General features: G+C 32.3%; 1 protein-coding gene across 7 annotated transcripts in view; it reads right to left on the bottom strand.

The window, feature by feature from the left end:
• raw (NDT-like domain-containing protein raw) overlaps positions 1-17,657 on the bottom strand; it is a 178,501-nt gene that overhangs the window by 15,282 nt on the left and 145,562 nt on the right. For all 7 annotated transcript variants that reach the window (XM_088260649.1, XM_088260647.1, XM_088260645.1 and 4 more), the window contains one exon: positions 2,586-2,710. In XM_088260649.1, coding sequence (XP_088116775.1) covers positions 2,586-2,710 — 125 coding nt within the window. The remainder of the gene's footprint in view (positions 1-2,585; positions 2,711-17,657) is intronic.

Here is a 17,657-nt window from a genome sequence, read left to right as displayed (position 1 = left end):
TTTATTTTATTTATTTCTTCAGTAACCTTATATTACGTTTAATACTAACTATTATTAATATTATTTTTTGATATCTCAACATATGTAGGTGAGTATGAAATATGGAAGTCTGGGCATTTATGGGTCGTAAGCCCCGTAAATGCCCATACTTCTATATTCTTCTTCATCTATGTTGAGATGTCAAAAAATGTATTTTTACATTTTTCAACATCTCAACATGGCTGAACATGAATATTTACAGGGCTTATTCAACCATTCACTATTCTACTCATAATTAACAACCACACTACTCAAATTTTTGGTCAAATTATAAGCTACATAAAAAATTGAAATTGCAAATCTAAAGATATAGCGCTTAAAAATATTTTACTTGGATTTAAGTCATATTATTTTTGACATCTCGTCAAAGATGAAGAAGAATATGGAAGTCTGGGCATTTACGGGGCTGACGACCGTCATAGGCTGGTTTAAGTGATCACTTTACACACGTGTAACATTCACCAATTCTACCCATTATTGACAATCACACTACTCAAATTCTTGGAAGTTCTATAAATATGAACCAACTTTGAAATATTGTTCTTGAATCACTAGAACTTCACTAGAGACATCTATTAGTGAGATGAAAAGAAGCTTTTTATTGAGCAGAAACTCTTTTGTTGGCATGTGAGGTCCGGATCCTGGATTATAATCACACACACGAGAAAGCCAGAAAATATCATTTTCATTTTTATTATTTAAGCTTATAATTTTACCAGATAATTTATTTACAACATTTTGAGTGTGTCCAAATACTATACACTCAAAATGTTGTAGATTTAAGTCAATGTAACGGTTATATTAAAAAAATAATTCCGAATCAATTTGACGTATCTTTTTTTTAAAAATAGTATTCAATACTGTTAACAGTGTTTAAAAATCTAAACCAGAGTTAAGAATAGGCACCTTTATGGGTGGGCATTTTAAACGCTTCCGTTATCTATAAAATCAAACAGCAGATAAGATTTATTTGATGTTTGCAGATTGCCTTGTCACAAGTGAGGTTACATTATCGTGTCGCGTTCAACCGTTTCCAGCACTGGACAACTTTACATACTTGATATATTGACATACAAGGCTCGAAAACTTGAGAATGATACGGTAGCTATTCTCAAAACCTTACTTTATATTTTGTATTTACTTTTTTTATTTTTTTATTTCAAAGGTACATATTTTTTTTTATACTATATGTATTACGGCTCTTTAGGCATGGCCTGTGTTGAGCCGAAATACTTACATCGCTCACTCTTTTCAAGAACGTCATAAATCAAAAAACTTGATTTTTCAGCAGAACGTTTTTAAAGTTTAAAAATATAATACAATGTATTAAAAATAAATATCAAGCCACTTATTGAACTTTTTACTGTGTAACAAATCTTTTTGGGTAAAACCTGAAGGTTTTTTCTCCATTTGAAAAATATTTTGTGTATTTAAAAAAATAATCAAACAATACCTTTTCCTCAAAATGCAAAAACAACACTTTTTGCCCTGTAGCGGGTAAATATTATGTTAAAAATATGCCTCTTTTGCTGGGATATAGTACATTTTCTAGGCATTCCGAAAACATGCACAACTGAAAATTGACGATTTTTTATTTATGACGTTCTTGAAAGGAGTGAGCGACATGTTAAAACATTTTTTTAATTATTATTATTTGTTTTTTTTTTAATTATTAGATTATATACATTACATATATATTAAAAGCATCGTTAACTTTGTGGTATGCTAATATAACACTATCCTTATCATTCATCGTTCACTTTGTGTAATACCACTTTAATAAAAACTAATTCACGACTATCGGTTTCGGAATAATCATTCCGTCATCAGGTCATTAAAATAAAATTATTACGGTTTGAAAATTGTACAAAAATAAAATACATATTTGCGCCCGCAGAAGGTGGCAAGGGGGGGGCACTGGCCCCCTCTGGATTGATTGAAAATAGTCATGTTACTTTTATTTATGTGTTAATTAAAAAAATGTTGCTACAGTATGCCCTTCATTACTACAGTGTCCTGCCCGTTCGTTCACCATACAAATACGCTACAGTAAATTAAAACTACATTAAAACATTACGAAAAATATTTTGCCCCCCCCCCCCTAGAAAATTATCTTCGGGCACCCATGTCACTAATATTTCAATACATATCTCTCACTCCTTTCAAGAACGTCATAAATCAAAAATCGTCAATTTTCAGTTGTGTATGTTTTCGGAATGACCAGAAAATATTTTACACATTTTTAACATAATATTTACCCGCTACAGGGCAGAAAGTGTTGTTTTTGCATTTTGAAGAAAAGGTAGTGTTCAATTATTTTTTTTAAATATACCTAATATTTTTCAAATGGAGAAAAACCTTCAGCTTTTACCTAAAAAGATCTGTTGCACAGTAAAAAGTTCAATAAGTGGCTTGATATTTATTCTTAATACATTGTATTATATTTTAAAACTTTAAAAACGTTCTCCTGAAAAATCAAGTTTTTCGATTTATGACGTTCTTGAAAGGAGTGAGCGACATAGCAAATATCAATAACAAAGACTTACAGGGTTGAAGTAAGTAATCCCCATTTTCTCTAGCGTGGGTATGGCTATATCAGATCTCCACGTTGTCGGATTACAGGAACCGCCGAGGAATACTTCGTACGGGTGCTGCGCCTCTGGAATCGTTCCTGGAAAAAAAAACAAAATCGATATTTGAAGCAACTTTTCGACTAAGGGGATACAGTACAACACAGAATTCAATCACCGGCGGACCACCATAGAGGTGTTTCCACGCCCGTTTTTTTTCGCCTCCATAGTGTAGTGGTTAGCGCGCTAGACTACCATGCTGGAGGTCCCGGCTTCGATTCCCAAGAGGGTCAAATAAATATTAGTGATTTTTCAGTCTAATATTTATTTTATATGACCCTGGACTGGTACCTGAAGCGGAAGGCTGATCACCTTTCCTTCGTGTATTTGACGATCAAGATAACACTGCTTCTATACGATGCAGTGCCCTATGCACCATTAGGGTGCGGATAAGGGTTAGAAGAATATTGGATATTTTTTGTTTCGTTTTTTTAGAATATATACAGATTTTTTTATCACCTTACCTTTCTTCTGTTTTCAAAACCATATAATTATTTCGATGAAAAACTTTTTTTTTCAACACAAAAAAGGATTTTAAGAAAGAAATGAATTACGTAAAATGTTACCTGGATATAGAGCAGCGGTCGGGGATTTTTTTAACCATTACCCCAAAATATTTTTACGTAAGTCGATATTACCCCCTGCCCTTATTTTGAAAAGAAGACAATCAATGTATATTTTAAATAAAACTTATTTTTTTAAATTAATTTACAAAAAAAGAAAAAAAAAGTTACACGAAAATAGTAAGTATGTAATAGACAAACAAAATAAAATTCTCAAATTGGATCAAACGAAAATTCAGGTTTTCAGGTTTCCTTTTCAGTTTTTGGAGAAATGTTGTTGCTTCATATTTGATACAATTACTTAAAAATTGGGACTTTTTGATGCAAGAGCAATTCGAATAGTAAAAATACTAACACGTTTATAACTAGAAAAATTTCCTTATTACCACAAAAAAAAATTACCCCATTTGGGGTAATTTACCCCGGTTCCACGACCGTTGATCTAGAGAAAATTAAGTTGCGACTTAACGAATGCTGGGTTGAATAATTAATTATGGGGAAGAAGCTGCTTGCTTCGAAACCCATCGAAATTTCAACTAATATATCGCTCACTCCTTTCAACAACGTTATATTTCAAAAAACTTGATTTTTCAGGAGATCGTTTTTAAAGTTTAAGAATATAATACAATGTATTAAAAATAAATATCAAGCCACTTATTGAACTTTTTATTGTGCAACAGATCTTTTTAGGTAAAACCTGACTATTTTTTCTCCATTTAAAAAATATTTAGTATATTTGAAAAAATACTTAAACAATACCTTTTGCTGAGAAAAATATGCCGCTTTTGCTGGGATAAAGTATATTTTCTGGACATTCCGTAAACATGCACAACTCAAAATTGTCGATTTTTGATATATGACGTTCTTAAAAGGAGTGAGCGATATATGATTAAAGATACGACGAGTCCACTTGTCAGGAGTTACATACCAGATCCTTCACACTCTATTCACAGATATTTTACCTGTATTTTTAATATTTAAATTCATTAAAGTATAAACAATTACAAAAAATAAAAAAAATAGAGGTAAAATATCAGTGAACAGAGTGTAGGTACACTTGGATGGCTTGACACTGGCCATTGGATTGACCAAAGTCAAGCCTTTTTTGCTTGGCTTTTTTTTTCCTTTTTCCAGATTTTTTGTCCGTTATATCGAAGTTTTACTGCATTTCCAAAATGGGACTACAGCCGGGACGCCCACAAAATCAAAGATAGATATTCATATATCAAATTCACATTTTTGAGTGATCGATTTTTCCAAGAATAACGAAAATAGTAAGAAGAATGGATTCCGAGATTTTTCAAAGAATTCGGAAATCCGGAAGATGCGGTTAGATTTTTCCCAGAAAATGACGACTTAAATATATGGAACAATTATTTAACTACGTATATAATACATTCCAGTTTATCATCGACTATCAAACAAATTAAGTGTGTTTACGTTGGCAAGCTTGCGGCTTACCGTTTTCGTGCGTAGAATTGTTAATTTATGTTTTTTTTCCGTTTATACTTATGTATAAGCACTATCTGCCCACTAATTTCAAAGGGATGTATATGATTCAAAATTTTCACCAGTATCATTAATCTGTTATATGACTGGTTGGAATATATTGTTTCTTAGCAATAAGCCCGCCAATGTACATGTCGCTTACTCCTTCCAAGAACGTCATAAATCAAAAATCGTCAATTTTCAGTTGTGCATGTTTTCGGAATGCCCAGAAAATGTTCTATATCCCAGCAAAAGCAACATATTTTTAACTTAATATTTACCCGCTACAGGGCAGAAAGTGTTATTTTTGCATTTTGAAGAAAATGTATTCTTTAATTATTTTTTTAAATATACTAAATATTTTTCAAATGGAGAAAAAAAAACCTTCAGGTTTTACCTAAAAATATATGTTGCATAGTAAATAGTTCAATAATTGGCTTGATATTTATTTTTAATACATTGTGTTATATTTTTAAACTTTAAAAACGTTCTCCTGAAAAATCAAGTTTTTTGATTTATGACGTTCTTGAAAGGAGGGAGCGACCTGACCACTGTCGAATATTTGAAATACTTGATGATGCTGAGAGGAAAACTGCTTGATCATATCTAACGATCCTGCGAGGTGCTGTATGACTGATTTACGATGCCGATCGATCGACGTGACGTCCAAATGCACAGCCATTAGAGGTGGTGATATCATTATTACAATATATTGTATATATACATATGTGGGAGCATAAAAGAGCCGTTAATGTACATACATATATGCTTTGGGCTAATCACAGGCTGATCTGGCAGCCATCAGTCTTTTTAAGGCCCTACATACGATAAATCGCAACTTAATTTTCTCGAAACCCAGGTAACATTTGACGTGATTGAATTTTTGCTGTAAATATCGTATTGTATTGAAAAAAAATGTTTTTATTTTAAATAAACATATGGTTTTGAAAAGAAAAGAGTTATTGAAAGGTTTATAATATATTTTTTTCAAATGATAAAAAATGAAATATTTTTCCATAAAATACACTCGAGTCTTTTGTATGTCATACAAAAAAAAGTCTCGAAAGAGGGTCAAAATTTTTAGATTTTAAAGAAATTTTAGATTTCCGGGATTCTCCTGAATACGAAAATTTATTTTGTAATACTTGTTTATGGGAATGTTTAAAATTTAAAATTTCTTTTAAAATTTCGTTTAAAATTTCTCAGTTGGTACTACTTGCAACAATTATTATTATTGATTTTTAAATTATTGTTTACAACTCATACTAATTGCATCGACTGTAAACACATGACGCAAATATGCAAGTTTAATGCCAAGGTCGAGTATTACTATTCTGCCAGCACGACGGAATATTATATAATATTTTTGCCAACGAAGGCACGAAAAAATCATTATTTTTATTAATTTATTAATCAACCATGTGGGAAGTCATAATTTCACTGCGTTGACTGTCTCAAATAAGCGGTAAATAGTTGCATGTGGACATAACATATGTTGACAGCTCCGTACGTGATTTAATCGCGAAGCATTAAATTTAATTTTACACATATTGTATTTATGAAGGAATAAAAATAATGTCTGCATTTGTTTTGAAGCGGTAAGCATGTTTTGCTACCATACATGAGATCACTAGTTGGATTTCCGGATGGATCAACAAAATAATTGAGATTTTTGTATTTTCTTCCTCGTTGGATAGTATCTTTGTACCATCGCTTATGTATAAGGGAAAGAGAGAAAAACAGTTGATGCAATTCAATTCTATCAAATTATAAACACTAATGATTTTATTTACTTAATTAAAAGTCATGTTGAATTAAAGTTTTACTCATATTTCATACCACTATATCATAAAATCTATGTTTCGATGCATACCGCATCATTTTTAAACACTGTATGTTGATGAATGCATCGAAACACGTGTTTCAATAGATTTTAAGAAATAGTGGTATTTTTTATTATTTACCAAGTAAAACTTAAATTGAAAATGGACAGATCTTACTACAAAGTAACTGCCGAATCAATTATTGCAATTAGTTAAAAAGACTGCACTCCCAAATACATTAGTATAATTCAATTAGACTGTTAAAATTAATGCTGACACCACTATATTACAAATTAGAGAGTGATTTTGTTTGTCCCTTTTGAATGTCTCTTGTACATTTAGCGATTCGATATATCTGCTATTTTATCCGCCTCGGTGGTGTATGGTTAGCGTTTTTAGCTTCCGTGCTGGAGGTCCCGGGTCCGATTCCCAGGAGGGGGTGAAAAAAAATATAAGTGATTTTACACTCTAATATTAATTTGATATTCCCTAAAGCGCTGGAGTGATCACCTTGCCTTCATATAAGCAACGATCAAGATAACACTTTATCGATACGATACAGTGCCCTATGCACCATTGGGTGCGGATAAAGGTTGGAAGAAGATATTAAAGACAAAACTCGCTTGTTCTGTTTTCCTAATCGCGCAGAATGGCATTAGGGTCTGCCTCGAGCCAATAGTGTGGGAAGCTCCCGCGACCTTTACTAGGGCCGGGTCTCTGCCGCCCTGGCCTCGACCTCTCGTCACCCGCGTGGGCGCACTTCGTCAACACGCCGCTCTGCAGCTGATGCACCGCAACTGCGCATCTGATGATACCTGGGACCGGCGATCGGCGATCGCGTCACTCATCCGCTTCCTGACTAGCTCTACTGCTCACTTCTGCACTCCTGGTTCCCGCGGGAATATTGCAACGGATGACGATGACAAATTTATTTAAATAATTGGTTCAAATTGGTGACAGGCGTAGTTGGGTAGACGCTCGAATGTGAAACTGGCGTCGCGGGTTCGATTCCCGCCAAGTGCAAAACAAATTGAAGAAAAAAAAATTCAATTGGTCTGGGTGTAAGTGATTTTTCACATTTACTTTCCCCCCTATCCTTACTATCTTACCTGCAGACAAGCCTCTAAATGAAGAGGCTTAGCGGGTTATTCCTTTAAAAAATACAGTGGAACATCTTATGACAAGTAATTCGCAGAACGAGCAAAAAAAAGGGAAAATGTTTCTCCCTTAACGAGCGAAATTTCGCATAGCGAGTTACAGACATTCACTTGTGAGCTGGGACCGCGTCGGTCAAAACAACAAAATGTTTCGCTTAACGAGTAAGATTCTGGAACGAATTATGCTCGTTATTAGAGGTTCCACTGTATACATATCTTGACAGTCATTATCAAAATTTTACACCGAGTGATTCAATTAAAAGAATATTTTTATAAGTTTATATTTACATATAAATCCTATCTCCTTCGACCTTGTTCATGAAATACATATTTAGAGATACACAAATACAATATTTTAATTTACAATAGATTTTCAGGTATGACGCGCAATATGTTAACCAGTATTTATTATCGTTATTGTATACTCTTATTGATATAATTATTTTCTTTTATTTTATAATTTCATGTACATAATATATTGTATATTTCCGGGAAAATTACTATTTATTTTTATTTATTTATTTTATTATATCAACAAATCCAATGTGCGACGAATTCAAAGAGTTTTTAATGCAATTTATGAACTGCATATGCCTAATTTATTTTAAAATTCAGATAATACATATATATTTTTTAAATACTCACTTTTCTTTGTGCATCCCATTGTCATGTGAAAATTTTCCAATTTTCCAAAGAACACTCGAAAATTTATTTATATAAGTTAATTAAATTATTATTAAACACTAATTTGTACAAAAAATATATCACAGAAGTTGTAAAAACAAGACAAGACAAGACGAATGTATTTAATATGAGTATTCTGGTCAAAATATCACAGATTTTATCATCATAAATAGTTACACTAGGAATGTATTCGAACTAATGTTCCAACACGGTCAAGACTTTCATAAAACTTTTGAAACATTGTTCCAAATCTCACAGATCAAACACTAAAAAACAGAAGTAGAAGGAAAATTATTAAACAAGTACTTTACCAATGATACTCGAACCTTCCATTTGGTCTGTATTTTTTTTTAATAATGGCGTTTAAGGCATATGGTTTATTGTTATTAATTCCTAGATAGTTGATACAAATAATGTTTTTTTTCTTTCATAAAAGCATAATAAAATACTGCATGCAATTAGCTGAAAACTATGAAAGTAATGAGAGAAAAAATCGTAAAAATACGGTAATTGATCAAGTAAAAGTAGTATTTTCGTAATATTCTAATCGTTATTATATAGTAAAAAACGTATATTTTTACGAAAACGTATTTTAAGACATAAATGTTTATATCTAAATACGACAACAAATCGATTTATGTAGTGTTAACTTGCTCGCGGCGATTCAGATGGCTAATATTGTTTTGAATCAATATTAGAGTAAAAAAAAATATTATATTTATTTCAATATCCTGGGAATCGAACCGGAGATCTGAAGCATTGTAGCATAGTATTTATTTCCCTAGATGTATACATTAAAATTGTCATGCGAAAAAAAGTGGCCAGTTACTGACAGTGGCTAATTACACTACAGTTTACCCTACCTGTTATCATAAATTGATTAAAATATTTAAGTGGTGATTTTTTATGAGAAATTAATTATTTATGAATCTCGATATAATTAATAGCTATTTGTTTTTCTACAAATATTAATAAGTGTATGAAGCAATCAAATTTCAAAGTATTCAATGTCGACCTCCGCGGTGTGGTAATTGGCATGCACGTGGTTCCGGGTTCGATTCCGGCATGAGTCATATTAATATTTCATGTGTAATATTTCATTATGTTATCACGGGCTAAAATAGTGAAATGCATGACTGGATAAGTGTCTTCATTTCAACACAAAGGCCGATTTAATCGAGTGCCCTATGCATCAGTATGAGTGAACGGGGTAATGGGTCAAAAACGGCCCATAATTGAGAATCATATTAAAAGGTATATTACGTTGAAATGCTTTAATCTCATATTTAAGTAAACAGGCGAGTAATGATGTTTTTTTGCAGATACTTTGTGCCCATTTTATTAAACTTTATAAAATAAATTTAATAATTTATTTTAATAAAAAATAAATGCATATTTGCGTTTCTATTATTTACAAAGTTGCTAATGTACATTTTTCTTTTCTACACATAGAGTTTAAATAAATAAATAAAAATACTTCAATTTTATACTATTTCTGTGAGTCTAGGCGGCTCGTTATTAGAAATAGATATCAAATTGTGGAAGAGTTGGTTCGAACCGAGAAACTCTGACTTAAGAGTCCGCGACACTAGCCGCGGGACCACAACTTGACAGAATAATAATAAAAGCTTAGTTTTTAATCATTCTAATTTTGGTACTTTTCTCCAACCAGTTTCGGCAAGAACCTTGTCATCTTTAGGGATGAACAGTTCCAGTTTTATTTTAAAAAGTTTTAATGAAAATATCATTTCTCGAGATGAAACACGAAATTAGCAATCGCAAAACAAACTTATAGCACAAAATAGACAAGCTACGCTCAAACGACATCACACTTTTAAAGCCAACGACACAAAACAAGATAATTTGGTGTTGCTTTTGTAAAAATCGGCTACAGTTCCGATATTTTTTTCTGATTTTCACTCTTTTAGTCAGAGTTGATACCAAACCACTAAAAATATTTTCAAATCTGGATTTTATTGTAAATGAAAATGACAAATGCAGAAATATAAAGAATCTCAAAATAAAAATCCTTAGATTCCTCGGTATTCAAATAAACTTTCTTTCGAAAACTCGAGAGGCCATAAAACAGAAATATATTTTTTCGTTTTTATTTATTGATTTGGCGTTTAATTTATAGAAATCCATTTTAATTTATGTTTTAATTATTAAATCAAACACAGATTTTTTGAGTCTACTGAGTTGTATTTCATTAAAAAAAAACACATACAAATTAATATTGTGGCAATTGTTTCGCCTGGTTATGGCATTTTCTAACGAATGTGAAGATTGAATGAACTGACGGTCCTTATATAGCTATACAATTCTGAATTGTCACAATATTAATTTTAATTGTTTTTTTTTTATAATAAAACACAACTTTACAACATTTTGAGTGTGTCCAAATACTTGTTCACAAATCTGGATTATCTCCAATTATAGGAGTATTTTTCATATCTTTGATGAAATGTCAAAAAATAATATGAAAAATACAACTTAGTAGACTCAAAAAATCTGTGTTTGATTTAAAAAATAATACAAATATTATTTCGATTTGCGATTTCTCGGATTAAGAATGAGTAAGCTCGAGGCACGAACTTAAAATATTCCTAATGTTAGTTGGTAGTCAACCGAAAACCGGTTGTTTCACGACTATCAGAATTTGTATATTTATTCTGTACTAATATAAAATGTCTGATGTGCGAAGAACTGTTCATTATGTCATAATATCACATCCGCGTTATTAATTCTTTTTTATTATTAAAGCTTTTATATACTCACTAATAATAAAAATTATTCAGCGATTCGGTTTAACCGAAAACCGCGCAGACCGCGAGTGAGAAAGCGAAGAGATAATCTCTCGGTTATTGTTAACGAAATTCTGACGATTAAATTCCGAATCCAACCGCCAATTTGTGTTTAAATTAAATTGTTTGTCAACACAACAGGCAATGGTAATAAATATTATTGTTTTATTATTAAAATTTTAAAAACAACATTGTGACGTCACTGGCGTTCATCGGAAAGCAATTACGAATTCGCAGACCCGTTAAATAAAAATTTAAAGGAACTCATGTATGCAACTCCGACCGCCCTAGTCCATAGGTGATAATCTCTTTTACCCATTTACAATAGGGTATTACCACTCAAAAGCAATATCTAATTTAACATACTCAACCTATAAGGGATTTTGTAAGACTCGTTTTGGGTTTATAACAGCCGATATAATCAATATTTTCATTCATCATTTTGTACAATATCGTAGTTTGTTTATTTTTTTTTTCAACCAATCAGGAAGCTCCGTGTATCCGCTTAGGACAAGGGTCAACAGGTACAAAATGAAGAATCCTGATTGGAGTTTTGAGCGGAAAGTTGGACGACAAATTCAATGTGGTATTAGATCATGTTGAATTATTACGTATATATAAAATTAATGACGAAACGGTAATCGATTTTAGTAAAAGTTGCGATTAATCAATAACTTGCGTCTGTGATGAATCGCATTCGTTAACAAATCGATGGTTTTATGAAGAAAAAAACTAATCGATCGAGCACGAATCATTCCATCACTATTTGAGTGTATGAAGGTTATTTTTTACTACCAAAAGAAAAGGTTTTGGTCTAAAGCAGTGGTTCCTAAAGTGGTCCTTACGGACCCCCAAGAGTCCCTGGGATATTTCAGGGGGTCCATGCAAAATTAAAATTAATTTGGGGTTACAATATTTTGAGTGTGCCCATATACTTGTTCATAAATCTGGATTATCTCCAATTATAGGAGTTAGGATATTTTATAACGTTACTTCTGTATGTAATTATAATCCAGGATTAGGACCTCACATACAAATGAAAGTGTTTCTGCTCAATGAAAAGCTTCTTTCATCTCACCAATAGATGTCTCTAGTGACATTCTATTGATTCAAGCACTGTGTTTCGAATTTGAACAGTACATTTAGAAGTTCCAAGAATTTGAGTAGTGTGGTTAGTAATGTTGCACGTGTGTAAAGTGGTCACTTAAACCAGCCTATGACGGTCGTAAACCCCGTAAATGCCCACCGACAACAAATTCGATACCGAACAGACAGAAAATACTTATTCAACAAAATGTTTTATTTATATTTTATTTTAATGTTACCATTTACCTATCATTCAAGACATCAAAGATAAATATGTCATTTTCTATTATGCATTTAAGTAGTTTTGACTATATTATTTTTTGACATCTCATACAAGATGAAGAAGAATATGAAAGTCTGGGCATTTACGGGGCTGACGACCGTCCTACGACGGTCGTGATCACTTTACACACGTGTAATGTTCACTAATTCTACCCATTATTGACAACCACACTACTTAAATTCTTGGAAGTTCTATATATATGAACCAATTTTGAAACATTGTTCTTGAATCACTATAACTTCACAACAGACATCTATTGGTGAGATAAAAAGAAGCTTTTTACTGAGCAGACTTCCATATTCTTCTTCATCTTTGATGAGATGTCAAAATATAATATGAAAACTAACTCCTATGATTGGAGATGATCCAGATTTATGAACAAGTATTTGGACACACTCAAAATGTTGTGGTTTTGGCTATGAAAAAGGGTCCGTGAGCCAAAAGAGTTTGGGAAGCACTGATCTAAAGTAATATATTTTGAATATATTTTTCCTACACATCGATAAAATTAATATTAAATTGTTGATGTTTCCTTTTATTGTATCCAATGGAACAATTGGTTCGCGGTACTTAAACAACGTCAAGCCGTGTTAATTATACTCTGGTCTAATAACATTGTGATATTTATTATTGACTCTTCATACCGTTATCGTAAAATGTAGAATTCTCGAGAAAATTAAACTTCATGAAAAAAGGATTCAATGAGTGAATGGCCGCGCACAGTGATCTATCTAAAACAAGTTTTCATTAATTGATTCGGCAGTCAATTTGTGGTAAAAATGTATCCATTTTTATTCTAAGTTTTACTTAGTAAATACCACTATTTCTTAAAATTTACAGTGACGTGTTTCGATGCATTCCGCATCATTTTCAATAACTTAAGGTGAAAATATTTGATGTAGAGGTGAGAAAGAGATTTGTTTTAAATCTACATACTTACGTATATTTACTATTAGAATTTAAAAAAAAGCCGTTTAAATAGTTAAAGCGACTCAACTATTTGAAAAATACAACTTAAAAAATGCTTAAAGAAGAGTTTCAGTTCATATTACTGTTACTGGCTGTTTAAACAATTGACCTTATAGTCTGTTCATAGTTATTATACATCTAGTTGTTTATTTTATTAAATTATTTATACTGCCAAATAAATTATTAAAAACACAACTAGAGGTAAAATAACTGTGAACAGACTTTAAATTCCACTCGATATTTGAAAATAATTTATTCTTATACCTACGCCTACATCTATGGTGAGAAAATTATTTTGACGTACCTATTTAAAATAAATGTAGCCCTAAAAAATAATTGTTTATGGTCCTTATTCAAATAAATTCTACTGGCTATTTTGACAGTTCGCATTTGAAAATTCGGAGGGAAATATGAAGATTATCTTAGCAAATGAAAACTGGTTGAAAACACATTCGAAAACGCAAAGTTCTCGGCGAAATGTCAAGGATGTTTTCCAATCCTGGCGCCAAGTATCGCAGCTTTCAAAAGCTAATTATGTATTCAACGTATTCGCCGTATCCATGTCTAAAACGCGAGATTCCACCAAAATGCCAAAAATATCGCCTCATTAATCAATACGAGCGTGGGTCGAGCACATTGGTAAACACTTTATCAGTTTATACAGTTCGATGGCGTACTGTTAATATCACACGAAACAACAACACACACTCGACACAACACAAAAACACAAACGGGCGTGCGGCCTCCAACGACCGCTGCCGCGAACTGGAAAAAAATGGTTTATTGTAATCCAAAATATGCGTAGGTGCATTTAAAAAAAGAATGTAAATATAAACTCAGGTAGGTACCGCGGCATTTTTTGTTTTTGTGATCGCCTTTCGAATTTGGCGCGTGACGTTTTCCCGCGTGATTGAAATTCAAACGAGCACCCACCTCGCGCGGCTGCCAACTCCGATTGAGCCGATTCTCGGAGTCTTGTCGACTTTTATGTTCCCGATGACGACTGAAGACCGGCAGTCGACATTGGTGCGAACGTCGGCATTGGCATAAATAATACTAAAAGTAGGTACTAAAGAGTTTGTCGTCACTGGTCTAGTAATTATAATAATGTCGTATGAGTGAATGGTGCCAATAGTAACACGGAGATCGCGAGAAACTGAAAAAAAATTCAACTGCAAAAAAAATCGAATCGACCATTTAGGATACCTGGAAAACTGTGGTCATTTAACATTTCTGAAGATGTTTTTAGTCAATAATATTTTTGTAACTAAGTATGTGCGTAATTTTTTTTATTACGATGGAATATTCTGAGTTTTTTCTATTTTCATTCATTATAAACTAGATGTACCGGTCACGCGTTGCTGTGACTCAGTCTAGTGAAATGAATAAAATATTGAATGCACACATTTCTAATAGAATCAATTAAAATATTCAAAATCTATGAAACAACAACGAAATTGAGAATATTGAAAAATAGACAGCATCTGTTAATAAAAGCACGCTTTCCGCCATTACTAAAGTTTATTTTTTATTATTTTGATGTTACTTTAAAAAGATACCTATATCATTGCTTTTTCCAAAAAAAAATTAACAAATAAAAATAAACATATACTAGTACATATATTCTTTCCCGAGTTATATAATATTATATACAACCAACCCCGCCTTGATATTCCGTAAAATTTGAAATTTATTCCATTGGGTAGCTTATAATTTTTAAAAGTTAGGTACTTTATAGTAGGTAGGTTAGTGCACGTAACCACTGATTATTTTCCTTATTTGAATCCAGTATGTCAGCGCCTACGGCTGTATCCTTCCTGAACGTCTTGTTATACATTTTCATGATTATTTATTAAAATGTTCAGCGTTTCAACCTTCGCTTTATTCACGGAGGAGTTCGTGAAAGTATATTTTGAAATACAGTGAAACCTCTTATAACGAGCATAATTTGTTTGAGGATCTTACTCGCTAAGCAAAACACTCGTTAAGAGATCATTTTTTGTTTTGAAGTCCCGGCTCATAAGTGAATGTCGTGAAAAAGGGACTTGCCCTTTAACTGTAACTCATGCGAAATGTCGCTGGTTAAGGGAGCAACTTTTTAACTCATTTTTGCTCGTTATGCTAATTATTTGTTATGAGAGGTGCTTGTTATAGGAGGTTCTACTGTACGAATATATTTTAAAGTAAAATGATTAATTTTACATGGGCACATTGGTCGATTTTACGTGCAACGATACTCCAATCATACAAAGTCAACTAGCTTTTGTTTCCGCACTATATTTGCGTATTAATGATAAAATATCAGATAGCCAAACTGTCAGTTGGATATCGAATCGATGACGTAGTATTAAGTTAATTAAGTAAATAAAACCAGTATGGGTTGTAACCGACAAAATTCAGAGTAGTTAGTGAATTTTCGTTATCAGCCAAAAAAGATAAGAAAATACGAGAGAAAAAAAATAAATGAGATCGATTTATGATCTATAACCTTAACTAAACAAAATAAATGAAAATAAAACTCACTATTAGAGATTTTCGGTAAAGGTTCTTTACACGGTGAGATGTATATTCTAGCATATAAAAAAATACTTTCATCAATGATGCGGTCCTTTGTGGTAAAATCTATCCATTTTAAATTTAAGTTTTACTTAGTAAATACCACTACTTCTTAAAATCTATTGTGACACAAGTTTCGATGCATTCCGCATCATTGTTAACTATACAGATACATAAATTGTTTGGCAACTTTACTCGTAGTTTTATTATAAATAAAGGGGAAAACACTATTATAAATAAAGGAAAATCGACGTCTGCAAAGCGCTTCAGAAAAAAACTACTGCTATTACAACTGACACTTATCCGCAAGGCTCTGCATCAAATTGATGCAATGGTAAGTTGATCGTTAATTATATGAAGGCAAGATGATCAGTCGTGCGCCCCAGGTACCAATATAAGGTAATATGAAAAAAATATTGGAGTGAAAACACACTTTTATTATTTTTTGTTATTTTCTGTACGAAATTTTTGAAAAAACATGAAACTTCTACTACTACTGACCCTTGTCACCCAATGGTGCATAGGACACTGAATCAAATTCATGCGATATTGAGTTGAAAGTTAATTACGAGTGTATAAAGGCAAGGAGATCAATCTTAAGCTTCAGACAGCACTTAGGGGTAATATGAAATAAATATTATAGTAAAAGTACACTTTTATACATATATTTGTTTTAACCCCCCTGAAAATCGAACCCGGGACCTCCGTCTTGGTAGCTAAATAGCTAACTACACTATGGAGGAGGACAAAAAAATAACACGAGGAATAAAAACGGATACGAAAGAATAAAATTAAAAACATCGGAATAAATGTCTTAGATTTTCACGGCCATCTCGCGTTTTTCTCCAGTGATAATTTGGAGCGGCTGCAGTGCGGTTCGAAATATCGGAACGAAGAATGACACATGGTATAGTATAATTAGCACAACAACAACAAAACAACTTTACACATGAGCCCCAAAATTTAACCGGCGAATGATTAGTGGAAAGACAAACTGTCACGTATATCCAGGAACACTAATCATGACGATCACTAATTAGGATGTTCCGTGAGTCATCACAACAATTTAGCTAACCAACACATGACCTGGAATCCGATGTTATTCGAGAAGTATTTAAACGCGAACAAAAATTTGACAGTAATTTACTACTGATTCACAGATTCGCGAGAAAGGACAGCGAAAAAAAGCTGATTTGCCATATTGACGATATTACCCGTAGCGCCTTTTGCCCATTAACAGATAATTGTATAAAAGAGAATCCACTTCTAGAATATTGTACCGGCAACCGGTTTGCTTATATTTATTGTACGTATTTAAATTATTTTTTATCGGAAACTCGCGATACCGCTTTTTTCGATGTAGTTAGTCAGCTTTAAAATATTTTACCGAATAATCGATTATGTTAATACGTAAGGTGTTGATCATTAGGTTAGTTGCAAAGGAGAAGAGAGATTTACCCCGTTTTTTAAATTCTCACGCAAACAATGCTAAAAATATTTAATTTTTAGCTGGAAAACGGTGTATTATTCTACTACTTTCGACACGAAAGGCTGCAGACAATATCAATTTCATCA

Source organism: Brachycentrus maculatus, unplaced genomic scaffold (assembly GCF_059751285.1).
Source record: "Brachycentrus maculatus isolate JH-2025_06_01 unplaced genomic scaffold, ASM5975128v1 h1tg000139l, whole genome shotgun sequence".
Classification (NCBI taxonomy): Eukaryota; Metazoa; Arthropoda; class Insecta; order Trichoptera; family Brachycentridae; genus Brachycentrus; species Brachycentrus maculatus.
The sequence above is the reverse complement of the archived record's forward strand: the minus strand, read 5'-3'. Positions and strand labels throughout refer to the sequence as shown.